Below are 10,289 nucleotides of genomic sequence, written 5' to 3'. Positions count from 1 at the left end.
GGCCCCGCCCCCTCCGCTGCAGAGTGGGCGGGGCTTGGAAGGCCGTCATCGGCCGCCACCCGCGCGCCGTGGGTTGGGGGAGGAGGAGGGAGAGTGGTCCCTGGCAGCAAGCCCTTACCCCCCAAACCCAGGCCTGAGCGCCCGTCAAGGCGTGGGGCGCCTCCCCGCCCCGATCCCCGGGCTGTCCTGGCTTGGCCCCCGCTCCCTTGTCTCTTGTGGTTCCATAATGACAGCAGCGACGGCTTTGAGCCCGGGTGTAAGGCTTTTATATGGCCCCGGGCGCATTTACAATGCATCCCGAGCCTCCTGTTTCACGTGGCAGGAAAGAAGCACAGAGAGGTTAAGCAACTGCTCCAAGAACACTCAGCTCTATTGATTTCAATACAAGACCCAGCAGCTCCTGGAGTTCAAAGCTTCCTTCCATCTTCCTTACAGAAGCTGGTTTTTTTGTTTGTTTTGGGTATTTTTTTTTTGTTTTTTGGTTGGTCGTGGGGCTTGAACTCTGGGCTGGGCACTGTCCCTGAGCTCTACCACGTGAGCCACAGCACCACTTCTGGTTTTGTTTTGTTTTCCTGGTAGTTAATTGGAGATAAGAGGCTCACGAACTTTACTGCCCAGGCTGGCTTTGAACCGTGGTCCTCAGATCTCAGCCTCCTGAGTAACTAGGATTACAGGCATGAGCCACCAGCACCCAGCTAGTAGCTCTGTTTCTGTTTTGTTTTGTTGGTTGTGGGGCTTGAACTCAGGGTCCGGGAGCTGTCCCCGAGCTTTTTCACTACAGGCTAGTAGTACTCTACCACTTTGAGGCACAGCTCCACTTCCAGTTTTCTGGTGATTCATTGGAGATAAGAGCCTCAGGGACTTTCCTGGCCTGGCTGGCTTTGAATCTCAATTCTCTGGTGTCAGCCTCCTGAATAGCTGGATTACATGTGTGAGCCATCTGTGCCCAGTGAGCAGCTCTTCGTTTACCCTCAAGAAACAGAGGCATAGTCCAGTGACAGTGGATCACGCCTGTAATCCTAGCTAGTTAGGATGCTGAGATCTGAGGATCACAGTTCAAAGCCAGCCCAAGTGAAAAAACTGTGAGACTATCTCAAATGAACCAGCAAAAAGCTGGAAGTAGGGTTCTGGCTCAAGTGGTAGAGTAGCAGTCTTGAGTAAAAAAGCTCAGGGAGGCTGGGAAGGTGGCTCAGTGGTAGAGCGCTTGCTTTGCATGCGTGAGGCCCTGGTTCGATTCCTCAGCACCACATAGCAGAAAAAAGTGGAAGTGGTGTTGTGGCTCAAGTGGTAGAGCGCTAGCCTTGAGCTGAAGAGTTGAGGGACAGTGCCCAGGTCCAGAGTTTAGGCCCATGACCGACCAAAAAATTAAAATTAAAAAAAAAAAAAAAAGCTCAGGGACAGTGCCCAGGCCCTGAGTACAAGCCCTAGTACCAACATAAAAATGGGGGTGCTGGTTATGTGTACAATCCTAGCTAGTGGGCTGGGAAGGTGACTCAGTGGTAGAGTGCTTGTCTCCCATGCATGCGGCCCTGGGTTCGATTCCTTAGCACCATATAAGCAGAAAAAGCCAGAAGTAACGCTGTGGCTCAAGTGGTAGAGTGCTAGCCTTGAGCTGAAGAGCTGAGGGACAGCACCCAGGCACAGAGTTCAGGCCCCATGACCCCACCACCAACAAAATCCTAGCTACGGGCTGGGAAGATGGCTCAGTGGTAGAGTGCTTGCCTTGCATGCCTGAGGCCCTGGGTTCGATTCCTCAGCACCACATAAGCAGAAAGAAAAAAGCCGGAGGTGGCACTATGGCTCAAATGGTAGAGCACTAGCCTTGAACTAAAGAGCTGAGGGACAGCGCCCAGGCCCAGAGTTCAGGCCCCACGACCGGACCCAAAAAAAAAATAAAAAATCCTAGCTACTCAGGAGGTTAAGAGCTGAGGGCTAAAGTTCAAAGCCAGCCCAGACAGGAACTTCTGTGAGACTCTTATCTCCAATAAACCACCAGAAAAACGGAAGTGGTGCTGTGGCTCAAGTGGCAGGGCATTTGCCTTGAGCTGAAGAGCTCAAGAACAGTGCCCAGGCCCAGAGTTCAAGACCCACGACTGAAAACAAACAAACAAAAAACCCAGGGGGGTGAGGAGATACTCCACACCTCTTAGCGGTGATGGCATTGCTCATGTGTTTAGATTAGTCTTCTAACAACTGTCCAACAGAAACGACGCTGAACATGTGCCATGTTTGCTCATTGCTATTCACACCCATCTCCTCACCCTATCCGCTTCCACCTCCTACAGGAAGCCCACCCAGTTTGTACTGCTTCCTTTCCCTGATATCCTCCATCTGGCCAGACAGGAGGATTCCCCAGTCTGCTGTGGGGCCCGCCGGAGTTCCCTTGCTCCAGGGCTCCGAGGCACAGTGCCAAGCGTCCAGACACACAAGCTGGCATGGGCCCCATTCCTGGGGAGAACAGATGGTGCCTTTAAGTGTATTTGGCTCTTTTGGAGTGTCTGGCGGATGACGTGAGCAAGCAGGGTAACCCATTGGAGGGGGGCACTGACAGTGGCTCGGAGGGGACCCCGTTATTCAGCAGCTCCATGCCCTTGCTTTGTCTTTGTAGCATAGTGAGACACATTACCCATTGCTTCTGAGTCTTCCCATCAGAGTTGGCGCCAACAAATTGGGATTAGTTCAGTTGCTGTGGTGCCTCAGGGCCTAGAACAGTGCCTGGCACAGAGGGACCCTCTTTACATATTTGTGAGATGAGGTATGCGTTCCTACCAGCCTGTTTTTCACCAGATCACCGAGCGCCAGTTGTTTCCCCCTCCCTCCCCCCATCATCCTCGGCTACTGTAAAGATGAATTTGAATCCAGCTAGAATCCTCCAGCCATCACCGTCCTTGTATACACTCTCCAACCCAGCCTTTTCCGGGAGTCAGGGCAGCCAGGCTTTTTAGCCTGGGATGGAATGTTAAACACCAGATTCCACCCAGCCAGGATCCTCTGAGGAGGCCCCAGGCATGTGGTGCCTTCCTGTGGACTAGTTGTATGTCACATACCGTCCATATCCTCTTAACCAGCCCCTCAGATGCCCTGAAAAGGACAAAGATCATGTTGGTGACTTTCCTGCAGAAAATGCATTACTCACACCCAATGATAAATTTTAAAAAAAGATAAGGCCAACAAAAGAGAGACTCTAGAGCTATGTACCAGCTCTCATGCCTATAATCCTAGTTACTCAGTAGACTGAGGTCTGAGGATTGTGGTTTGAAGCCAGCCCAGGCAGGAAAAATTCATGAGACTCTTATCTCCAGTTAACCAGCAAAAAAAGTGGAAGCTACCACCCTGAGTTCAAGCCCCAATACTGGCAGAGAAGAAGTCGGATGGGGAGGAGGATAAGGAAGAAAAACAAGAGGAGGTATGGAAAAGGAGAGGAGAAAGCTAGAAGCCATACCTGTCATCACAACTACTGAGGAGGCTGAAGCAGGAGGATTTTGAGTTCAAGTCCAGCCAGAGTTGAGTTCAAGACCAGGCTGGCCTACATAGCAATAGTCTGCATCAAAGGAAAAAATGACAAAGAATTTCACAAATCAAACACTGAACCAAAGATTCCAGACATAAAACAAAGCCGATTGTATGATTTTGTTTGTATATCATACCAAAAACTAGGCAAAACCACTTGTGAAGTGAGGGCAGTTGTTACCCTGGGGCAGCTGGGGGCAGGAAAAGGCACAAAGGAGACCTTGGGGCTCTGCTCCACTTGCTAGTGTTCTTTTCTGGTGCTGAGTTCTGGTTATCAAGTGTGTTTCTGGGTATGAAGTTGAATCAAGCTGTTCATTTATTTGTTGGTTGGTTGGTTGGTTGGTCGTGGGGCCTGAACTCTGGGCCTGTGGATGCTGTCCTTCAGCTCTTCAGCTCAAGGCTAGTGCTCTACCACTTGGGCCACAGTGCCACTTCTGGTTTTATTTTATTTTTTTTGGTCTGCTTATGTGGTGCTGAGGAATTGAACCCAGGGCCTCATGCATGCAAGGCAAGCACTCTATCACTAAGCCACTTTCCCAGGCGCTGTCTATTTATTCTTGTGCTGTTTTCTGTGTGTTGTATTATGTTTCCCAAAAATTGTTTCTGTAAAAGACTGAGTTAGATCTTCATATTCTGACATGGAAAAGTTTCCAAGCAAGGTGTAAAACTGTAGCACAGTTGCTAGAGAAAACAGTATGGTGGTTCCTCAAAAAAATTTTTTAAAATAAATTTACCGTATGGCCCAGCCATCCCATTTCTGAGGATATAAACAAAAGAACTAAAATTAAGGTCTCAAAAGAGCTGTTTAGCCAGGTGCTGGTGGCTCCTGCCTGTAAGACTACTCTGGAGGCTGAGATCTGAGAATCCAGGTTCAAAGCCAACCCTGGCAGGTAAGTGGTGAGACTCTTCAATTAACCACCAGAAATCCAGAAGTGAAGCTGTGGCTCAAAGTGGTGAGCACTAGCCTTGAATAGAAGAGCTCAGGGATAATAATGCCCAGGCCCTAAGTTCAAACCCCACTACCAACAACAATGAAAAAGGAGGGGATATATTCTCATGGTGCTGTTGTGGGCTAAGGAGCAACATTCAGCTGGATCAAAAGCACAGGAAAGGTACAGCTCTGAAATAAACTCAGACTTAATACTGGTGTGCACTCTCCTTTTCCTGGACGAAAGAACTAGAGACCAAGAGCTGGGCAAAGTCAGAGGACAAATTACTGGCAGCGCTCAGTCATCAAAGACAGGACTTTCAGAACTAGGGGTATGTGTAGTTGAGTGGCAGGGCACTTACTTGCCCTGTATTCGATTCTTCCATTACTGCAACCAAACAAAAAGTCAGGTATAGTGGCGGAGGCCTATAGTCCCAGCACTGGGGAGACTTAAGACAGGAGAGCTGAGAGTTTGAGACCAGCCCAGGCTGGTCAAAGGGAGACCCTATCTCAAAACAAAACAAAAATCTCCAACCAAAACACCCTAACAATTCCCAAGCAAACCAACAGAAAATTAATATTGGGGGGGGCTCTGAAAACATTAGTGAATCCCACGCCCCAATTTCTCCAGTGTCTGAATGAGCTGTACACTTTTTCTTTCCAATTATAAGACAGGAAAATGGACACATTATGCTTTGGTGCTAAATGGGAGATTTCCGCCGGTCGGGGATTGGGGCGGGGGGGGGAGTGGTTAACGAGACACCGAATAGATTTGCTTATTGGGTAAAGAAGACAATCTGGAGGAAACAGTTGGCGCTCAAACTTCCTCTGCCCAAGTCAAGATGGAGCTGCCAGGCCACGCCCCCCACTGACAGAAGGCTGGGCTGGGGCAGAGGCGAAATGTCCATCACACCTTCGCCCCGCCCCACCGAGGGCAGCTAGAACCAATAATCTGTGTGCAGGGCGGGAGCAAAGCCAGAGGTGGGGCCTGCTGTTGCCTAGCAACAACCAGAGAACCCCAGACGAACGTGGCGGCGGAAGGGTCGCGGCTCAGATCTTTCCCTGCCAGGAAACAGAAAAGGTTCTCGGGGAGGCGCGAGCCTCACCTAGTCGCCATCCGCGGTGGAGACAGGTCAGGCCCATGAACGCCAACCCCGTCAGCCACCTTCGATTCTTCTAACCGTTAAGCGCAGTGAGGTACGAATAACGCATGCGCAGCGCTTAGAGGCGGAGCTAAAGCGAGCCTGCATCCAGTACGCATGCGCCTAGAGGAGTTTTTTTTTGGTCCTGCTGACGCAAGGGGCGGAGTTTACGGGGGCGGAGCCAGTGTCTCGTGGGGGCGGGGCTTTCTTCAAGAGTGATTTTCATTTTTCTTTGGGGGGGGGGTGTGGAGGGACAGGTGATGGACCTGGATGGACCTGGGGCTTGAATTAAGGGCCTGAGTGCTATCCCTTACCTATGTGTTGCCCCAGGCTAGTGCTGTACTTCTTGAGTCCACAGTTCCACGTTGAGTAGTTTGCTAGTTAATTGCAGATAAGGTTCTCACGGACTTTCCTGCCTGGGCTGGTTTGGACTTGTGATCCTAAGATCTCAGCCTCCCGAGTAGCTAAGATTACAGGAGTGAGCCATTGGTGCCTGGCTCAAGACTGATCTTTAAGCAGTCTTCTTAGCCCCGGGTGTCCTCCCTGTTTTCCTGGAAAGTTGATGAGGAGCTAAAACTAGAGTAACAATGGGTTGACAAAACTAGCTTGGAATCCTAGTACTGCAGTTAATTTATGGATCTCAGTTTCCCTGTCTGTCAGCTGAGAATAATAATACACTTACCTCATAGGGTTGAACTATATACATATACATATATATGTATTTATTTATTTATTCCCATCCAGGGACCATGGCAGAAGTACACGTAATTGGGCAGATCATGGGGGCCACTGGCTTCTCAGAAAGTAGCCTGTTCTGCAAGTGGGGCATCCACACAGGTACCTCAACTCCCAACCAAGAACCCACCATCCTCCCCACCAGCTTTCCTTGCCTTCTGGACAGCCTCCTGATCCTCCTGGCCCAGACTACAATCTGAGCTCTTCAGCTCAAGGCTAGTGCTCTACCACTTGAGCCACAGCTCCACTTCTGGTTTTCTGGTGTTTAATTGGAGATAAGAGTCTCACAGACGTTCCTGTCTGGGCTGGCTTTGAAGCGCAGTCCTCAGATCTCAGCCTCTTGAGTAGTTAGGATTCTAGGCATGAGCCACCAGCGCCTGGCTACAAATAGGTCTTTAGCTATAGTGACATAGCCTGCCTGAAAGCTGTCTCCCAACTCCCACCCTGTACCTGGTTCTCATTGCAGGGGCAGCCTGGAAACTCCTGTCTGGGGTGCGTGAGGGCCAAACCCAGGTGGACACCCCCCAGATAGGGGACATGGCCTACTGGTCCCACCCCATTGATCTGCACTTTGCTACAAAAGGTCTCCAAGGTGGGTACCACAGCTGGGCCCTGGAGCAGCTAGGGCTGAGAAGCGTACGTCTTGTCCCTGCTCCCCAGGCCTGCTCTATAGGAGGTCCCTGAGTGTATGAGATGGGACCAAGGCTGGGATGGAGGGAGGATGAAAGGTAGGGTACAGGGAAGGTAGAGAGGGACAGTCCTGGAATCTCCAGTGAGTGAGGCTGGGGGTTGGAGGGGCTTAGGAGAGTTAGAGAGTGGGAAGGGGAGTCTGGTAACAGTGCTGTGTACCTAGTAAAGGCTGTGCTAGGTACTAAGTGCCTACCATGCCCACTCTGGGTTGTTGGATGCTAGGGAGATATCTGTGACCAATATATCTCCTGTGTATGTACATTCTGCTCCAACCCCATCCTTCTGGGCCTCCATCCTTGTCTCCAGAGAAGGCCAGCCTAGACTGGGCAGAGCTAAGACTGGGGAATCTCAGAGGCCAAGTGAGCCCAGAAGAGGTGAGGCCCTCAGAGCTCCAAGGGCCTTGAGTTTGACTCCAAAGGACCAGGAGTTCATCGGGCCAAGGGAGGAGGGATGAAGGGAGAGTTTTCCGGTAGGGAGAGATTGCCTGTGGAAGTCTCAAGGGGGAAAGTGAATCAGGGCCTCTGGAGGACTGTGGGACAGCCAAAGACAGTGGGGGCAGCACATTGGGCCTTGGATGCCCAGCTGAAGTGCTGAGGCGATCGACCAAAGACCCTGGGGAGCCACAGCAGGCGTGGACACATCAGCTTTTTTTCCCCCGCTCAGTCTTGGGGCTTGAACTCTGCGCCTGAGTATTTTCCCTGAGCTCTTCAGCTCAATGCAAGCACTCTACCATTTGAACCATAATGCCACTTCCGGTTTTCTGGTGGTTCATTGGAGAGAAGAGTCTCTCCGACTTTTCCTGCCCGGGCTGGTTTTGAACCTCGATCCTCAGATCTCAGCCTCCTGAGTAGCTGGATTACAGGTGTGAGCCACCACAGCGTCTGGCCCAACTTTTTTTTTTTTTTGTCGGTCAGGGCCTTGACCTCTGGGCCTGGGCGCTGCCCCTGTGCTCTCCAGCTCAAGGCGAGCACTCTACCGCTTGAGCCACAGCACCACTTCCGGTTTTCTAGTGGTTTATTGGAGATAGGAGTCTCCCAGAGTTTCCTGCCCAGGCTGGCTTTGAACCATGATCCACAGATCTCAGCCTCCTGAGTAGCTAGGATTACAGGCGTGAGCCACCGTCGCCCAGCTGTTTTTTTTTTTAAATCTGTCCTTGAGCTGGGTGCTGTTGGCTCAATTCTAGTATTCAGGAGGCTAATATCTAAGGAAGACAGCCCTCCAAAACTAAAAGTAAGATAAAATTGATAGCTGTCCCTGGCTGCTGCGTGGGGTCAAGGCTGAGGCAGAGAATTCTGTACCTTTAGCTGGAGGTCCCCTGGCACCCAGTGCTGGCGTCATCTTTTCTCTTGTCTTAGCCCCCAGCCTGCCCATCAGGAAATCCTGTTTGCCTTAAAACTTTGTTTGAAACCCATCACTTTTGTTTTGTTTTGGTGTCAGCAGTGGGGCTTGAACTCTTCCTTAGCTTTTTCTGCTCAAGGTTGGCATGATACTACCACTTGAGCCACAGCTCCACTTCTAGCTTTTTGGTAGCAGGATTCCCAGATCTCAGCCTCAGAGTAGCTAGGATTACAGGTGTGAGCCACTGGGTTAGCCAGGCTCAAACATATCTCAACTCTAGCTTCTCACCCCTTTCCACCAGTACCTGATCTGTTCATTTTCAGCTCTTACCTAGACTATTCCGTAGCATCATCCGTCTGGGTCTATGCCATTCACTTCCTTACCACCCACAGCCATGATCTGGCTGTCACCTCTGCCCCTTCACCTTCGGTCTCTCTGATCTAGAAGTAATGGCCCCAGCAGGTTCCCCGCTACCTTAGGACCTTTACACTGGCTGTTCCCTTTGGCTGGGATCTCTGTTCCCCTAAATGCCCACGCATCCTAGTGTCTTCTGTCCTTTAAACATTTGTTCAAATGTCACCTTCTTAGGGAAGCTCTCTTGATCCCTCCTTCCCCAAGCTGCACCCTGCCCCCCACCCTTGCCAGCTTTATTTTTCTCCAGAGCAGCTATCACCATCTGACATACCCTGTAATTTGCTTATTTACTGTTGCTTGTCTCCAATGTCAGCTTGGAAGGGCAGGAATTCTTGTCTGCTGTGTTCACTGCTGAGTCCCCAGCTCCTAAAAACAGGGCCAAGCCCAGAGGAGGGTTCAGAACAGAGAAGGAGCTGGACCAAATTTTCAGCACTTTTTTTTTGGGGGGGTCCGGTTATGGGGCCTGAACTCTGGGCCTGGGCACTGTCCCTCAGCTCTTCAGCTCAAGGCTAGTGCTCTACCACTTGAGCCACAGCGCCACTTCTGGCTTTTTTCTTTTTGCTTATGTGGTGCTGAGGAATCGAACCCAGGGCCTCAGGCATGCAAGACAAGCGCTCTACCACTGAGCCATCTTCCCAGCCCCCCACTTTTTTTGTTGTTGTTGTTGGTTTTAATGCCTGTCCTGGGCCTTGAACTCAGGGCCTGAGCATTGTTCCTTAGCTGTTTTCTTTTCCTTTTTTTTTTTTTATCTCAAGGCTGATGCTCTACCACTTTAGCCACAGCTCCAATTCTAGCCTTTTGCTGGTTTATTGGAGATAAGAGTCTCGCAGACTTTACTGCTTGGGCTGGCTTCAAACTGAGATCTTGTGAATAGCTGGGATTACAGATGTGAGCCACAGGGTACCAGGTTTTCCCCAAGCACTTTTGACTGGCAGGCAAGGATCTGGGCTGTGTTAGCACACCTGTGGATGGAGCTAGATGTTTCCTGCTGCCCAGTGGTGGCAGACTGGATGGGGGAGAATGAAAGTCCTATGTCCAGAGGAGGACAAGGCTGGAGACAGGAAGAGGGCCTGGGGATCAGGGCCTAAGGTGCTGACCTGAGGACTGGAGGTGAAGAGGCCAGATGTGAAGGGCCTTGGCTATTTAGGAGGCTACGGATAATGCGAAGCCATGGATGTAAGCAGGAGAGTGATGGATTCTGAGCGTTGGGGTGGAGGAGAGAAATTGGGGGGACCACCCAGGAGCAGCAGGCTAACCCCCCCCATTCCTCTCCCCTCTCCACTCTGTCCATCCTGCAGGCTGGCCCCGGCTGCATCTCCAGGTGTGGTCCCAGGACAGCTTCGGCCGCTGCCAGCTGGCAGGGTATGGCTTCTGCCACGTGCCCAGCAGCCCAGGCACCCACCGGCTGGAATGCCCCACATGGCGGCCCCTGGGCAGCTGGCGGGAGCAGCTGGCGCGGGCCTTCGTGGGCGGGGGCCCGCAGCTGGTGCACGCGGACACCATCTACAGCGGGGCGGACCGCTACCGCCTGC

At 51.5% G+C, this 10,289-nt stretch overlaps 2 protein-coding genes across 3 annotated transcripts in view; one reads left to right on the top strand and one right to left on the bottom strand.

The window, feature by feature from the left end:
• The window catches only part of Tmem91 (transmembrane protein 91), an 8,866-nt gene extending 5,394 nt beyond the window's left edge, over positions 1-3,472 (bottom strand). For both annotated transcript variants that reach the window (XM_013036107.1, XM_013036109.1), the window contains exon 1: positions 3,443-3,472. The gene's annotated coding sequence lies outside the window, so the exon portion shown is untranslated. The remainder of the gene's footprint in view (positions 1-3,442) is intronic.
• Positions 3,473-5,444: 1,972 nt separating this feature from the next.
• The window catches only part of B9d2 (B9 protein domain 2), a 5,793-nt gene continuing 948 nt past the window's right edge, over positions 5,445-10,289 (top strand). The window contains exons 1-4 of the mRNA XM_013036093.1: positions 5,445-5,635; positions 6,325-6,417; positions 6,782-6,907; positions 10,056-10,283. Coding sequence (XP_012891547.1) covers positions 6,330-6,417; positions 6,782-6,907; positions 10,056-10,283 — 442 coding nt within the window. The 5' untranslated portion in view covers positions 5,445-5,635; positions 6,325-6,329. The remainder of the gene's footprint in view (positions 5,636-6,324; positions 6,418-6,781; positions 6,908-10,055; positions 10,284-10,289) is intronic.

The sequence above is a fragment of the Dipodomys ordii genome, unplaced genomic scaffold, assembly GCF_000151885.1.
Source record: "Dipodomys ordii isolate 6190 unplaced genomic scaffold, Dord_2.0 Scaffold249, whole genome shotgun sequence".
Classification (NCBI taxonomy): domain Eukaryota; kingdom Metazoa; phylum Chordata; class Mammalia; order Rodentia; family Heteromyidae; genus Dipodomys; species Dipodomys ordii.
This window is presented reverse-complemented; position numbering and strand designations above follow the sequence as displayed.